This window comes from Chanodichthys erythropterus, chromosome 18, assembly GCF_024489055.1.
Source record: "Chanodichthys erythropterus isolate Z2021 chromosome 18, ASM2448905v1, whole genome shotgun sequence".
Taxonomy (NCBI): Eukaryota; Metazoa; Chordata; class Actinopteri; order Cypriniformes; family Xenocyprididae; genus Chanodichthys; species Chanodichthys erythropterus.
The window spans coordinates 34,450,176-34,468,091 of record NC_090238.1 but is presented as its reverse complement, the minus strand read 5'-3'; the positions used below and the strand labels follow the sequence as shown (position 1 = coordinate 34,468,091).

At 36.2% G+C, this 17,916-nt stretch overlaps 1 protein-coding gene across 5 annotated transcripts in view; it reads left to right on the top strand.

The window, feature by feature from the left end:
* myo6b (myosin VIb) overlaps positions 1–17,916 on the top strand; it is a 77,454-nt gene that overhangs the window by 4,140 nt on the left and 55,398 nt on the right. For all 5 annotated transcript variants that reach the window (XR_010892493.1, XM_067366737.1, XM_067366736.1 and 2 more), the window contains exons 2-9: positions 9,563–9,704; positions 12,839–12,908; positions 13,011–13,084; positions 14,952–15,081; positions 15,222–15,327; positions 16,769–16,824; positions 16,921–17,018; positions 17,096–17,260. Coding sequence is in view for 4 of the 5 variants with exons in the window: in XM_067366737.1 (XP_067222838.1) it covers positions 9,588–9,704; positions 12,839–12,908; positions 13,011–13,084; positions 14,952–15,081; positions 15,222–15,327; positions 16,769–16,824; positions 16,921–17,018; positions 17,096–17,260 (816 nt within the window). In the remaining variant the exon portion in view is untranslated. The remainder of the gene's footprint in view (positions 1–9,562; positions 9,705–12,838; positions 12,909–13,010; positions 13,085–14,951; positions 15,082–15,221; positions 15,328–16,768; positions 16,825–16,920; positions 17,019–17,095; positions 17,261–17,916) is intronic.

The following is a 17,916-nucleotide window of genomic DNA, read 5'->3' as shown; positions in this document are numbered from 1 at the left end:
TATATATATATTCACATTATATATATATACACATTATATATATATATATATGTGTATGTGTATATGTGTGTGTGTGTGTATATATATATATGTACTAGGGCTGTCAAAATAACGCGTTAATTTCGATTAATTGATCTGAGAAAAAATAACGCGTTAAAAATGTGCCTGAAAATAGCGCACATTTATCTAGGTTAACGTTAGAGCGAGCAGCCATGTAAAGTTGCTACTTACATGTTTCAATTCAAATGATAAGCTATATTTGAGGTCGATAGGTGAAAGTTTGGATTTTCTGCAGACATACTGTAATTACCACAAGGACCCGTCATTAACAATCTGTCGCTCACAGACTGCGTGACTTCGCCTCAAGGTTGTTGTTTTTTCTGCAACTAACTGACTAATAAAAATTTTGGTCGACTAAGCCTCTTCAACAACTAACAATTAGTCAAATATTAGGGGGACCATACAAGGAAATTAATCGGCCAAAAGGTTTAGTGCCAATTATAACTTCTGCTCCAGTTAAACATATTAGTACACAATACAAAGGTGTACATTACAGAGATGCTTAATGAACAGATCATTATGTTTTAGCACATATCAGGCATCTTATTTTCCCAAGACTGATTCAGCACAGAACCAATCATTCAGAAAGAAGTAATGTGCCAGATAGTTTTCTGATGAGCAATGCTTCAGAACACAATGCCAAATGCCATTGCTAAAGCCTTGTTCTGAAGTCTTTGTTCCTTTCAAAAGACTCATGTGAGACTTGAGTGATTGGCCCAGATACACTTCTAAGCATATAATGAGGTTAGTTAGCATGCTTGACAATTGATAATTGCGCCGTGGGAAACGCTTGGGACCAGGCCATAGTCAGAGTGCCAGAGAATGGGAAATGTCACCCTGGACCAAACCTCGAGCAGTTAACACGTCCTACCTAACTTGCACACCAGGCGTCTTTGACAAGAACTCAGTGCTGTTCTCTTGTCAGATAATTAACACTCATGTGATTAACCATTATTGCTTTTGTAGACTTTGAAAGCAGTTCAGTTACAGGTCACTTTGTCTGCGGCACCCAGTGGATCTCATGGATCTTAACGGATGTCATCTAGTGCTTCAGATAAATCACCTGATCTTAAAAGGGAATTATATTGAACACTGTATGAAGTCTGTGGTTTATTGTAGGATCAGAGAGTGATCAGATAGGGCCACCGGCTGTTCTCTCAAGAGGAGAGTCTGTGCAGATAACAATGTCTCAAATAGCTGTAGCTTAAATCCACTATTACAGGATAAGCCCATACCTGAGAGGAATAACAAGATCATTGAAAAAACATATGGAGCGACAGGTCAGGAGACTAAAATACCTCAGCAGAACTGCTGTGGAGATGACACAGTCCTTGAACCACAGTAGATGGCACGTTTGTTTGAAAATGGCCTAATTTTCCAAAACATAATTAAGTGGCATAAATGAACACATTTTTACCTTTCATAATAATGTGAGACCATAATAGTTTTTGCTAAGACAAGGACCATAATTACAAACTCGATTCCAAAAAAGTTGTGACACTGTATAAACTGTGAATAAAAAAGGAATGCAATAATTTACAAATCTCATAAACTTATATTTTATTCACAATAGAATATAGATAACATATCAAATGTTGAAAGTGAGACATTTTGAAATGTCTTTTTTTTTTTGGAGCTACACATTCCAAAAAAAATTGGGACAGGTAGCAATAAGAGGCCGGAAAAGTTAAATGTACATATAAGGAACAGCTGGAGGACCAATTTGCAACTTATTAGGTCAATTGGCAACATGATTGGGTATGAAAAGAGCCTCTCAGAGTGGCAGTGTCAAGATGGGCAGAGGATCACCAACTCCCCCAATGCTGCGGCGAAAAATAGTTGAGCAATATCAGAAAGGAGTTTATCAGAGAAAAATTGCAAAGAGTTTGAAGTTATCATCATCTACAGTGCATAATATCATCCAAAAATTCAGAGTATCTGGAACAATCTCTGCGTAAGGGTCAAGGCTGGAAAACCATACTGGATGCCCGTGATCTTCAGGCCCTTAGACGGCACTGCATCACATATAGGAATGCTACTGTAATGGAACATGGGCTCAGGAATACTTCCAGAAAACATTGTCGGTGAACACAATTCACAGTGCCATTCGCCGTTGCCGGCTAAAACTCTATGGGTCAAAATAGAAGCCATATCTAAACATGATCCAGAAGCGCAGGCGTTTTCTCTGGGCCAAGGCTCATTTAAAATGGACTGTGGCAAAGTGGAAAACTGTTCTGTGGTCAGACAAATCAAAATTTGAAGTTCTTTTTTGGAAAACTGGACGCCATGTCATCCAGACTAAAGAGGACAAGGTCAACCCAAGTTATCAGCACGCAGTTCAGAAGCCTGAATCTCTTATGGTTATGGGTTTGCATGAGTGCGTGTGGCATGGGCAGCTTACACATCTGGAATGGCACCATCAATGATGAAAGGTATATCCAAGTTCTAGAACAACATATGCTCCCATCCAGACGTCGTCTCTTTCAGGGAAGACCTTGCCTTTTCCAACATGACAATGCCAGACCACATACTGCATCAATTACAACATAATGGCTGCGTAGAAGAAGGATCCGGGAACTGAAATGGCCAGCCTGCAGTCCAGATCTTTCACCCATAGAAAACATTTGGCGCATCATAAAGAGGAAGATGCGACAAAGAAGACCTAAGACAGTTGAGCAACTAGAAGTCTGTATTAGACAAGAACGGGACAACATTCCTATTCCTAAACTTGAGCAACTTGTCTCCTCAGTCCCCAGACGTTTGCAGACTGTTATAAAAAGAAGAGGGGATGCCACACAGTGGTAAACATGGCCTTTGTCCTGACATGGCCTTGACCTTTTTTTGAGATGTGTTGATGCCATGAAATTTAAAATCAACTTATTTTTCCCTTAAAATGATCATTTTCTCAGTTTAAACATTTGATATGTCATCTTTGTTGTATTCTGAATAAAATATTGAAATTTGAAACTTCCACATCATTGCATTCTGTTTTTATTCACAGTACAGTGTCCCAACTTTTTTGGAATCAGGTTTGTAATATTGTTCATACTTAGACTAATAATTTGAACAAAAATGCATGATTTTCAACTCACAAATGATTAAAAAGGGACCCCTATTTGGCTCATGTGATGATTGTGGTGCTCACAGACTTCTGTATGCTGATGTAATCTGAACACTCAAACTCTTGAGGTCAAGGTTTGAGTGATCAGATTGCCACCCTTCTCGTATGAATCTTGGATGGAGTTTACACGTGGTATTTTCACGATGGCAAAACCATACGATCAGTAAAAATGTATGAAGTGACCAGGTCTAAGCACTTGTATTGAGACTCTTTTGCGTAGACACTTTTTCACAATTTTTGACAAACAGACCAGAAGTCATTCATTTGCGTTAGTTTGGTGCGGCACAGCTCATTAAACAAAGTCCTTGAACATGGAAAGCAATAGAAATGTAGTAACTAAGTCAAGTTTAATTATATTTCCCAACGAAGATAATTATTTCATCATATTTACATATGGTGTAATCATATACATATGGTTTAAAAGTAAATGACGGGAAGAAAATAAACGACAGGAAGAAAATAAGCAAAAATAGAGGGTGAGATGGTGAGTATTTGGGAAAAGAAACAAGAGATTCCATATCCAGTGGAATACCTCAAGAATAATTGTTAAATTTGTGGAAATTGTGACTTAATTTAAATTTATGGCCTTAAATGATCATAATCGTATTGCTTCTTTTTACAATCCTACTAACCTTTAATTTAGACTAAAAAACCTTTTCATTTGAGTGAAGAAGCTGACGTCTTGAGTGGCATTTGCACATTTTGACATGCCAGTGACTATATGCCACTGCAGTAGATGCATCTTGCAGTATTAAGGTTAACGATTAATTGATCAAATGAACGTTCATTTAAATGACGATTGATCATGGGAATTTGTGTAAAATGATATTCCAGTAACACTTCAGTTTAGGGTCCAATTCTCACTATTAACTAGTTGCTTATTAGCATGCATGTTACTAGGATATTGGCTGTTTATTAGTTCTTATAAAGCACATACTGTATTAATGTCTTATTCTACATCCCATAATAATACCCAATACCTAAACTTAACAACCTCAGTAACTATTAATGAGCAATAATTAGTAGTTCATTGAGGCAAAAGTCATAGTTAATAGTTAGTTAATAGTGAGAATTGGACCCTAATCTAAAGTGTGATCAACATTTCTATTTCCAATGGAGAGTAGTACAAGAGATGCGTTTGTTTTCTGATCCTGACTATATGCATATGCAGAATTTTGGGATCCCATTTGATCTTTGGTGCGTTACATTTTTTTTTTTTAAGTTTTGAGGCTAGACCATATGCGACTGCCTGACCAGATGTGATGTATTCTAATCAAAACTATGAACAAAAGATGATAATTACCAACGTTTGATGTGTCAAATTTTGGCAACTGAATTGTTTGGTTGAATTGGAATTGGAGGGCAGAAATCATTGACTAAAACATTGACATTTGATTTTGACTGTGTCAGCGTGTATTTGCACACAACATAGATATGCTACAATAGATAAAACGTGTGGATGCTAAGGCTGGTTTGACAGTACTGATTTTGATTTTAATCGATATTCACTGTGATGAACAGATATCAATTCTTAAATCCCAATAATCTGTTGATACATGAACAAACATCTCATTTTTATTTTCAGTTTTTGGCTGAATAAAAACTATAATATATATATTTTTAAAATTTATTTCAGTGCAATTATTTTCAGTGCATCACTAACGTTAATCTTTAAAAGTCTGAAAAATATTATCCTTTCTGTAGCTCCAACAGTAAAGCATGGTGCTAGCAATATCAAGGTCATGGGTTTGAATCCCAGGGAATACAGGCATTAGAAAAATTTAGAATGCAAATAATTTGTTTTGGGTGACTTTTAGTGGTTATTTTTTTGTTGTGGAATGGTGGATATACTCGGGCTGGGTATTGCCACAATTTTCACAATTCTATTCGATTTTGATTCACAAGCTTGCGACTTGATTCAATTCAATATCAATATCGATTTAATTGGGGTATGTATCAGTACAATGGCAAATTTTCTCAAGGAAAAAAAATATCTCCCAACTAATGCTGTAAACAGGGAATACCATTGAATACATCACTATAACATTAACCCTCAGGGGTCTGAGGATTTTTGGAACCCTGGAGAAGTTTTGACATGCCCTGACATTTGTGCTTTTTTCAGTTGTTCATAAACAGATTAATGGAAAAAGTGTCATTACACTGTATTCAGCACAAACTAGGCTACAATAATATGTGAGGAACATGTATGTACATGTTTGTTTTTTTTGAAGGAATAACGTTTATGCGTGGTTATTGAAAAAACAAAAAACTTAAGTCACTGAAATAAAGCCAAAAAGTATATATTAAATCTTTGTTTACAAGACTTCTGGGTATTTGAGGTTGTAGACTAGAGTTTTTGCTTCAAAATGAGGTAAAAATTATGCTGCCTGCTTGTTCATATAAAACAATAGAGAGATTTAAATTTTCTAAAACATCTTTGGTCAAGAAACAGTATGTGTGGAGGTGTGAATAATCATGAATAATGGGTGATTCTCACCTGAGAAGACAAAAGAATCGCATAAAGAGCTCTAATGACCTCCATAAATAATGAGCTCTTTCAGGCAGGTAGGCTGTGAAAAAACCCTCTGTTGATCAAATCTCATTCACTGTCTCAAATCTCATCATGGTGTAAATCAAACATACAGAAAAAACGGCAATACTGTGAAATATTATTACAATTTAAAATAATGGTATTCTATTATATTCTTTAAAATATAATGTATTTCTGTGATGCAAAGTGTCTGAACAGTTATGTTACCTCTATGGCATTTCATATCTTTTAGCTTAACCCTTATGCGGTCTTCGTTTGGGAAGTACACTCAGGGTCTTCGGGGTCTCCACAGACCCCAGGCAACAAAATGCAATTTTGTAACAAAATACTTGTTTTTTTAAAAAACATTTAATTTTACTCTTTTTATTAATGTTTTTACTCCATGTTTGTAAAGTTTTTGGAGGATTTATCATATTTTTTAAATTTATATAAATAAATTAAAAAATATTTTTTTAAAATAGGTTTTTATACAAAAACAGCTTTTTATGTAAAATTCACTTTATAAAAGACCCACATTTCTAAATTTCATTCATGGGGATAACATGGATAATTTGACATGGTTTAGTGTAAGATTTTTGCCCATCTTTTGGAAAATGCAGTTTTAAAAGTAAAAAAACTATCATTTTTACCAGTAGATGGCTGCAGAGCTCCACTATATGCTATGTGCTATCTGACTGACTGAAAGACATCTTTTCATAAGTTTTTTTCAGTTGGATTCATATCTAAATATTATGAAATCACAATTATAACAATAAAGGGTACTTTTTGTCAAAGTTTAGCATTTTTTGTAATGAAAAAAAATAGTTTTTCAATATTGTTACATTATGATGAGACTCCACTGTGAAAATGGACAAAATTCATCCTCAAAATCAATATTTTGGAAAAATTAATTTTTTTCAGTACAAAAAATGCTAAACTTTGACAAAAAGTATTTTTTATTGTTATAATTGTGATTTCATAACATTTAGATATGAATCCAACAAAAAAAACTTATGAAAAGATGTCTTTCAGTCAGTCAAATAGCACATAACAAATAGTGGAGCTCTGCAGCCATCTACTGGTAAAAGTGATTTTTTTTTACTTTTAAAACTGCATTTTTCAAAAGATGGGCAAAAATCTTACACTAAACCATGTCAAATTATCCATGTTATCCCCATGAATGAAAGTTAGAAATGTGGGTCTTTTATAAAGGGAATTTTACATAAAAAGCTGTTTTTGTAAAAATATTAATTTATTTATTTATTTATATAAATTTAAAAGATACGAGAAATCCTCCAAAAACTGCACAAATATGAAGTAAAAACATTAATAAACAGAGTAAAATTACATTTGTTTTTTAAAAAGCAGTTATTTTATAACAAAATTAAATTTTATTGCCTGGGGTCTGTGGAGACCCCGAAGACCCTGAGTGTGACCCTTTTTTTTACACTAACATAAAAACAAGATATCACTCCGATTTTTTTTTTCTTTGTAGATCTAGAAAGTGTTAACAACGGTACAAAGTTTCATGTCATTTGGACAAAGAGAATATTTTTTTTTATTTGAGCAAACGTCGTTTGGGGTCTGTGCAGACCCCAAAGACCCTATAAGGGTTAAAAGCATGCACATTTGGAGAAATATTGATGGATTCTCATATGTTTGTCAATTTTCTAAACAGAGGAGTAATATTTATTCAGGATTTATTGTCATTACTATGAGTGCTGGATACTGTGTTTTCAATTCATACTTGCAGCCGGAGGGCGCTCTGCCCCTTTTGTCCACAAATGCCTGCTAAAGAAGAATAGGCAATCCAGGAACTAACCGAACTAACAGAGGCCAGAGATCGCTAACTATGGCTATTCAAAACACTTTTCAAGACAATAAATACACGATTGAGACGATGTATGCATGTATTGACTGAATTTGCGTCTGAATAGCGCTGACTCCGTGGGAGTCACAAATAAAAGAAGATATTCCACAGATTAAAATGGTGCATAACTCTTAATTGTATGTGCAACATTGACAGAGTATTTTGAGTCTCTTTCACACTGGTTAGAAAAAAAAAAAACGTTGGCGTGATCACCGACCCGAGGGAGTTAAAGCTTAAAATTAATTGAAATTAAAAGAATTAAAAGAACCGTACAATATGCAATGTAGTGCATATATTTAGCAAATTGCTCCTCTCTAAAGTTAGTTTTCTAGCTATCTATCGAGTTTATGGTCATTGAACGGCTTTTCTGAGGTAAATGTAACATAGGGTTGTCACAGTACCAAAATTTCAGTAATCTGTACAATGCCTGTCTAATTTTGCAATTCTCTGTACCAATTTTAGTACCAGTACAAAAACTGTTGAATTACGTTCTTGTTTTAAAATGTTGTCCTATTTTGTATTGTCCATTGGTTAACACTGTCAATCATTGCAGTTTCCAATTCAGTCATGCATTTAAATACAGTTGTCAATCCAGAAACTTTGCATTGTACTTAGCAGCATGAAAACTAAACTTGTATTCAGATTGTGAATTGTGAACCAACTCCAGGTTACGGCTAAGAAAATGTGCTTCCTCTTTAAAAACACATTTAAATAGAATGTCAAATAAATAGTTTAAAATTAAGTGTTGCCATGCAACAACCTAGACATCCCAGCATTAACGCCCCGATAAATTTTGTTAACAAAGCGGCTCTGTTCTATGGAAGCTTGTTTCCGCCACTAAATAAAAAATAAAAAAGGTAATAATTTCAGGTTTTTATCTTTTTTTTCTCACTTTTTTTTCTCAGAATTCCGTGATATAAACTCACAGTTGCTTGTCAAAATTGTGAAAGTCAGAATTGTGAAATAAAACGTCGCAATTATATTTTAAACTTGTTTTATTCTGTGACAAAAACAAGCTTTCATAATGTTCACATACCACTATTTAAGCAGAAAAGCTAGCAAAATGGTATTGAGGACACTCCTAGAATTGCTCAGTTTATTATTGTTTGAATTTCATAATAAAATTGACAGAATTTGAAAGACTTTGTAACGTGTCTCTCTTTTAATATAAAACAAAGTTTTGTTCATTAATCAACTGAAAAGAGAGACCAAAAGATCAACACTTGGAATTTAAGAATCGATATCCATTCATCAAAATGAAAATCAATTAAAATCGATAAACCAATTTTTTTTTTTACCCAGCTGTAGGACACACAATTACGTTCTGTTTATTCTAAGCCTCTGCTTGTCTGTCACTTTAAATGCTCGAGCTTGTTACAGCAGGATGAATTCTGATTGGCTGATATTTTTATCCTTCATCAGCTGGATAAAATCATTCTGAAAGTGATTCAAATGATATTGTTTCTCTGTGCCGTTATCGTTATAGCTGTGGTGTGGACTCTGCTATTCTTAATATTGAGAATGATTTTTAGAACAATATCTTTATCGTTATCTTTATAGTTATCGTCCTTGGTGGGAACGGCTTCAACGGGTTCTTCATGACCAATTTGAAAGTTTCCTGCGACTGCTACTAGGAGGCAAAATGTGACAATCATACACAAATGTCTGAGATATTGGAAATGAGATTTGAGTAGGAAAGCACCACTTACATTGTCTGCAAAGATCTATTTTCAGTTTGCTTTTGTACATTATGCATTTCAAGACTTTGAAGTGGCTAATTTAACAAGTTGTTTTGTTATTTTCATTACAATAATATACTTGAGATGACCTTGTCGGCTTCCACTTGCAGCAATCTAAAAGATGTTTTGTTTATAGTCACATGGCTTGTTTTAAACAAAACACAATTACGTTTCTGTTGGACAAGCTTTGCATATTATGAGCCAAGTCAATGTTTAATCTTAACCCTGTGTGTGTCTTCCAGAGCTGCGGTGTAGTTGTGGGGTGCAATGGAGGATGGGAAGCCTGTGTGGGCTCCCCACCCAACCGACGGGTTCCAGTTGGGCATGATAGTGGACATCGGTGCAGATGCACTCACCATAGAACCTCTCAATCAGAGAGGAAAGGTAAGAAGTCAGCTCATATGTTTATATGAAGGAAAACTTAGTTGCTAAGCACCTGTGATGATCCTCGGCTGAGCCCAGCGAACCTCAGGCGATCATGTGATCAGCGTTTCTGCTGACGTGCTGAGTCTTTCCCACCACACGCATGATTAACTTCATGATGTGTATAAAAGGCTTCCAGGTATCTGAGCAATAGGTAAAATGTGAGAACATGTGTATGTAGAATAGTGCTATGCCATGTAATGGTGTCACTTGCAGGGGGTTTGAATAAGTAATAAGGTCTACCTGCTGCAGGTGTGCGGATCTCATTACACTATAATGGTATATTCATTAGAGAAAAAAAGCCACCTGTGTCTCAACTACTTATACACTCCCTTAGAGATGGCGGCACTGTGTGTGTAGTGCGGGATATTTCTAAAAAAAAAAAAAAAAAAACGTCCCAGAAGATTAGGAAAAAAAAAAAAAAAAAAAAAAACACCTTCCCAGACAGTAGACTAAATAATGTGATATCTTTGGTCTAAAATATTGCAAGGTGTATTTTAGGGTTGGGGCTTGTCATTAGGAGCTATAATTCCTGATGTGACATCCATTTTTTTTTTCTTCCTTATTGTGACGTATAAGTGAAATGGCTTCTAAAATGAGAAAAAAGATGTTGAGCAGGTAGACTCGATTTTGTCCATCAGGGATTAATTGGATCGTTCCATCGTTGTTGTTTACTATTGCTGTGATCTCATGTGAGTGACAGATTGTCCTGCCCTCATGTCAGTAAACTCGTCATCAGAGAAGTTATTTTGACTTCAAGGGCACGTGAATAAAAAAATAATGATGTGCATGGATAAATCATTTATTATAAATACTGCAATTCAACAAAAATAAGAATGGTCATTTTTGATTTCATGGTGACTTTAATATATGAAATTATAGCCCTGTTCACAACTGGTATTAAGATGTGTTTTGGTCGATTGGATCACAGGTAGACGAGGGAGACACATTCCCGTTTACACCTGGTGTTTTAATCCATCTCTTTTGTCCACTTTCAACTAGCGCCATCTGCTGTTAAAAACTAAGCTCAGAATCGATTCTAGAGAGTATTGCGATACATTCGGAAAATATCAGAATTGATCCAGAATAATTTAATCGCAAATCGATGTATATTCCCAGCCCTACTTTCAACCACTTCTGTCCTGATTTCTTCGAGGGGAGGGTCTGTGAGTGGGTAAATCTATGGGCTTTTTTCAGATGTTTCAGTCTAATGGAAGAAATAAGCTTGCACAATTTAAATATGAACGCGACAGGAGACGATGGAAAAACATACAGAGAGAATCAGCTTTCGTTTCTGCTCTGGCAGCCGCAAGACTGGTCAAACGCTGGTACATGGTACATTTTTCATCTTCAAACCAAACTTGGGTCTTCAGCCGACAAATTTAAATCCCATCTGGTGAGCGCGCATCCCATAATTTTTACGCATTAGGTCAGTAGGTGGAAAGTAGGCATCTTTTGATCTGCAACATGAGTGTCTGCATTACAAAGCAGTCCGGTCAATAGTTTTTTCGACTACCTCTGGAAGTGGTCAAAAGTGGACAAGCTTAAAACGTTTTTAGACCCTGTTTACACCTATTTAGTGTCGTCCACTTGTAATCCGATCCACCAAAATGTAAGTCATGTAGTGCAACTAACACATAGACACATGCACACAAAAAATAGAACAGGAGATTATATCATAGAGAGGACTCCTGCAGACCATCATGACTTTGTGTCAAGGTCAGTAATTTCAGACCATTTCACCTTTTATGACAAAGCCCTCTTCAGACATTTCATTAGCTCACCAAATTACAAAATTTTCTCGTAAATGGTATTTTTCAAAACGATATGAAACCAACACAAATACTATCAGTACATTTCTAATTACTGTGTGTTTTAAACTGTAGATTTATATTTTTTCTTCATCGTTGACCCTCTTATGGCACAGTAAAATACCCAATTATTTCCATTTTGATTGTCAGAAGTTATGAAGGTTACCAAAATATTGAACCGTACCATACCACTTTTATGGGACCCTTCCATTAGGATACCTAGCACAATAGCTTGGTACCTAAAGGGTGGAGCTAGACTCATTGCAGAACGTTGATTGGTTAACAGAGAATTGTCACTTGTGCATGCTACAAGGGGAATGACAATACAAGAGGCGCCATTTTTAAATATACAGTTGAAACACAATACCATTGCAACACAAAAAGATCTGCTCTATGTCCTCCTTTGTTGTTTACTGTTGTTTTCTTCTCGAGAGAATGACGTTGATTGCTACTTTCTGGTATACACCACGCCTATCAAGTAAGGGAACTGCTGGTGGTGGAAACGCAAGCCGGATCAGGGTTTACCATCCCAAATCATACTGTACTGTACCGCTCGGTGGAAACGAGCCATTATTTGTCATTGATCCACTAGCTTTTATTAACAAATGGTAAACAATGTGTGAAAAGTTCCCACTAGAATATATAAAGGTTGTGAGTGTTTTTTGGTCAAAGAGGTAGATGATATTGATGACATTGAGACAGATAATATCTTTCCAGCGAGGTCCTAATGTAAATGGCTTATATACATATGAGGGAGTGGATAAATGTAAAGCAGGAACATCAGCATGGACAAGATGGGTTTTCTGGGAAAGGTCAGCCTGTCTCATCTCGTCCTGAATAACACACCGATGTGCTGGACAGTTTTGGGTGTCTTATTATGTGTCATGTAATGGATTTCACAGCTTATGTTCTCATCTTTCACATTAACATGACTTTACTGTTTCTTCTCCACATTATGGCTGCCATTAGACACAATCAATCATGGCTGACCTAGCACCGCTCTTGAGTGTCATTTGCGCAGTCGTAATGTATGAAGACCTTGAGTGTTTATAGCTTCACACCTCAGTGAAAGTAACCAGACAGACTCTGAAATGAAAGAACAAACGGTTGCCATCATCTACTTGTTTTTTGTCAAATTAATCTTCTGTGTGGTCGTAAACAGTATGCGCTTTTATTAATATGGATAAATAGTGAAATAGGTCAATGTAGCCCTTATTGTTAGGCCAGTTTTTTTCCATTTGGCAAGAGGTCACAAAGTTGATGATGCTCATTTTGACTTTGCAGACATTCCTGGCTCCCATCAGTCAAGTCTTTCCTGCTGAGGATGATGTAAACAAACATGTCGAAGACAACTGTAAGTATATAACTTCTTTGGGGTGCATCAGCCAATAGTATCACGTTAAATACTTATAGCTTATGATGTTCAGTGATATGCTCATATTTACTTGGCTTCCAGGTTCTCTTATGTACTTGAATGAGGCCACTCTTCTAAACAACATCCGTGTCCGTTACAGCAAAGACTTGATCTATGTAAGTCAAATGCCTGTTCTGAATTTTTGTTTTTCATTATTTCAATGTCTTTCTGAAGGCCAAAACTACAGTACTTAAGTACACAATTACTTGGCCAACACATAAAATGAGCATGGTTTAGTTGTACAAACTTAAGATGTGTTCACATTAGCAAAAATGTGCAGTTAAAAAAGGTTTTTACATATGTAGAAACCTATAATCAACATCTTTAAATCAATAGTTTTATACTTCTTTGTTTTGAATTCAATTATATAATTTGCATTGTAGTTATTTCCTTTATTAAAGCCATTAATATTTAATACAGTCATTAATAGTCTTGTACTTTTGTCTTTTTGTCTAATTTTGAAATACTTTTTGCTTTAATACAAAGTTTGTAATGTTGTGATAATAGTGTGGCTGGTTTGCTACCTGTCTTATAGCTCTTTAGTCTTTATAAAAGACTTTTTTTTAAATCACTAGAGGGAACTGAATCAAATAAATACTTTCGGAACCATCTCCGCAGATAAAGTGGACAGGAATTGTTGCACTCTATTGCTGTCTTCCCTGTCCCTTTGTACTCCTTTAGTTTGATTAACAGATAGTCCTGTTCCAAGCTCAGACCGTTAAAGGGATAGGTCACCCAAAAATGAAAATTACCCTATGATTTACTCATCCTCAAGCCATCCTAGGTGTATATGACTATCTTCTCTCAGACAAACACAATCAGAGTTATATTAAAAATATCCCAGCTCTTCCAAGCTTTATAATGGAAGTGAATGGTAATCATCATGAAAGTAATCCATACGCCATAAGCCGGAACTCGATTCTCTTGTGAACGCATGAACGGCTGTTACCAGAAACCAGAGATTTTAGTCTATAAAGTTATAAATATGGACATTTTTCTTACAAAAACCCATCGCTTTGCTTCAGAAGGCCTTTATTAACCCTTTTATGATGGATGGATTCACTTTTTTAGGCTTCAAAATCTAGGGTACCATTCACTCCCATTATAAAGCTTGGAAGAGCCAGGATATTTTTAATATAACTCCAATTGTGTTTGGCTGAAAGAAGAAAGTCATATACACATAGGAAGGCTTGAGGGTGTGTAAATTATGGGATAATTTTGGAGTGAACTAACTCTTTAAGTTTAAGGCAGTGTGTTTTGGGCAGGCTGGGATGTTTAAATGAACAGATTAATGTTTTTACAGAACCACAACAGGCTCTTGCATTTTAAATTAAACACATCACCTTCAAATATGTATAAAATATTGATTATCTGATTAATTAAAGCCTCTTCTAATGAAACTTCATTTTAAATTTCAACTGATTTGGGTCTTTGAATCTTAAGCATGTGTATGATACATTCACATATTTTGCTTAACAGTCGCCTCAGAGCACTTTCAGATTCATACTAAACCCCACAGATCTCATTGGCAAGCATGCCTGCAGGTTACGGAGCTGATGGGCATGTTATTGTCGTGCTCCAGCGGCCCTTATTAGCCTCTCATCTGAGATACGCCGGTCCGGCTGTCAGCGCACACTCATCAGCACAGCGCACAAGCCTGTCAAGAGACTGCCCAGGCCCTGCCCTAGTGTGACTGCACGTCTCAGATGACCCAGCTAATCCTGCCCAGACGCTATCAAGTTGCTCAATGCACTTAATTAGGTCCTGTGAGGTACCAGTGCTCTGCACGCCGTGGCTAATCTGAAAGTATGAGGCTTTGAGTGACAACAGTTAAAACATTGCTCTATGTCTGGGCCGTCCGACTTGTGAACTTTTTGGTTTGGAGTACCAGTTTGTCCAAATTATGGAAGACTGCGAATACAAACTCACACACCCAACAATGAATGTTTAATTTGTTCTTGGACACTGTGTGTTTTATTTCAGACTTTTGTGGCTAACATCCTGATTGCTGTGAACCCGTATTTCGACATCCCTAAACTCTACTCCCCAGAGTCCATTAAGAGCTATCAGAGACGCTCTTTGGGGACACTTCCCCCTCATGTCTATGCTATTGGTGAGTGGACATATGAATGTCTGCCTAATAGGACACTTGAGGATTCAGTTCTAAGCACAAAGAAAATATATATTTTTTAAGGTAACTACAGTATTGACAGTGTCTTGATAAACATCTCTCTCTCCCTCTCTCTGTCTCAGCTGATAAAGCCTACAGAGACATGAAGGTTCTGAAGATGAGTCAGTCCATCATTGTGTCCGGTGAATCTGGTGCTGGAAAAACAGAAAACACAAAGTTTGTTCTCAGGTGTGTTAACTCTTTATGGAATGATGAAAACACTTCAGTTAACATGTCCTATATGTATACAAGAGTCCAAATTCATTTATTTATTTAGACACACCTGCCAATGGTGAATTGAGACATTTTTTTTGAGATATGAAAATGGTACCCTAGATTTTGAAGACCCAAAAACCACATCCATCCATCATAAAAGTAATCCATACGGCTCCAGATGGTTAATAAAGGCCTTCTGAAGCGCGGTGATAAGGTTTCATAAGAAAAAATATTTATATTTGTAACTTTATAAACTATAAACACCGGCTTCTGGTAATGGCTGTACATGAGTCGAGTTCCAGCAGAAGAGTAACCTCTGATCCAACGCATGACGTATTGACGAACGCAGAAGCGCAGAGGATAGAGCAAAACAAAACACTGGTCACGAATTAGAAGTCTAAAACAAGAATTTTTGAACTGAAGTGTTGGAGGATTTTGATGTAAGAGAAGAGGAGCTTGAGCTTGTGTCAGCTCTATTTGTTTGAACCACGAGAGGAGTCTAAGCTTAACATCCTACGTCATACGTTGGGTCAGAGGTCACTCTTCCGCAGTAAGTCGACTTGCATATGGATGTTTATTGGAAGCTGGTTATTATAGTTTATAAAGTTATAAATAAGGATTTTTTTTATCACTTCGCTTCAGAAGGCCTTTATTGGAGTAATATGGATTACTTTTACGATGGATGGATGCACTTTTTTGGGCTTCAAAATCTAGGGTACCATTCAGTCCCATTATAAAGCTTGGAAGAGCCAGGATATTTTTAAATATAACTCAAGATTGTGTTTGGCTGAAAGAAGAAAGTCATATACGGCTAGGATGGCTTGAGGGTGAGTAAATTATTGGATAGTTTTTGGGTGAACTGTCCCTTTAATATAAGAGTTATTCCACATGCGTTTCACCACATTTTGAAAAAAAAATGGGTAGGTATCCTGAATAAGCTTCTGATGATACATTTTTCACTGATGTAATAATGTTAGAAGAAATATTACTTGAGGAACAAATCAGCATATTAGAATGATTTCTGAAGGATCATGTGACACTGAAGACTGAAGAAATGAGGGTGAAAATTCAATTCCCTTTCGAATTGGAGTGTCTTCAGATGCAGTGTCTCATTCCCCTTCTCAGGGAACCATGGTTACATGCATAACCTGAGATGCTTTGCCATTACAGGAATAACTTACGTTTTAAAATATATTCAAATAGAAAACAGTTATTTTAAAAGGTAATACTTCACAATGTTATGTTTTTTCTATGTCTTACTGTATTTTGATAAAATAAATGCAACTTTGTTGAGCAAACAGTTGAATAGTAGCATGTTGCAGTGCTCAATAATGGTAAGTAAATGTTTTGTTTTATTGAATCAGTTTTGTCTTTAATGTTATCGTGTCCTGATACTATATCTGTTTAATTTCAGGTATTTAACCACATCTTATGGAACAGGTCAAGATATAGATGAGAGGATTGTTGAAGGTAGGTTCTCCAGAGACACTTAGAACTGGTTGTGTCTAGTGTTTGATTTTTGCAGATGATGCAAAAACTATGTTTGGACTATGTCTGTCCCTGCAGCCAACCCCTTGCTTGAAGCTTTCGGAAATGCAAAGACGGTCAGGAACAACAACAGCAGTCGATTTGGAAAGTTTGTGGAAATCCATTTTAATGAGAAGGTAAACTTTGTCTTAGTCTGAAGACAAGAGTGTGGAAGACTTCATGTAGTAACTAATCGTGTTCACCGTGTCTTCAGAATGCAGTTGTGGGCGGTTTTGTCTCGCACTATCTGCTGGAGAAGTCTAGGATTTGCATGCAGAGTCCAGAAGAACGAAACTATCATATATTTTACAGACTCTGCGCAGGGGCATCGGAGGACATCAGGAACATGCTTCATCTCAACTCTCCGGAAAACTTCCGGGTCAGTTTCCTGTGTATTGTGTATCAGGAAGCTGGAAATCATTTTACCATGTCTAGACACTTTTTTCAGCAGGAAACTTTGAGACTCTCTGTTATAATTGGTGCAGTGAAAGCCATCTGACATCTGTGACTATAACAGACTGTATCAAAGCTCAATGCCAAATGAAGTGGGCATGCATTTTATCAAATCGAATAAAGTCAATTAAAGGGATAGTTCACCCAAAAATGAATCATTTACTCACTCTCAAGTTGTTCCAAACTTTAATTTCTATTGTTCTATAAACTATTATGTAAACTATTAATTTCTTTGTTCTGCTGTCCACAAAAGAAGCAGCTCTAGCCCCCCATTGACTACCATAGTATTTATTTTTCCTACTATGGTAGTCAATGGGGGGGCGAGATCTGCTTGGTTACAAACATTCTTCCAAATATCTTCCTTTGTGTACAGCAGAACAAAGAAATGAATACACGTTTGGAACAGCTTGAGAGTGAGTAAATGATGACAGAATTTTCATTTTTGGGTGAACTATCCCTTTAAGACCTTAGTTTAGGTTATCCTATTTCATATGCCCTTGTATATGTGAGATACCATGAAACCGTAGATATGCCACTAGATGGCATATTTGCTTTACAATGATTGTGAATATATTTCTGCAG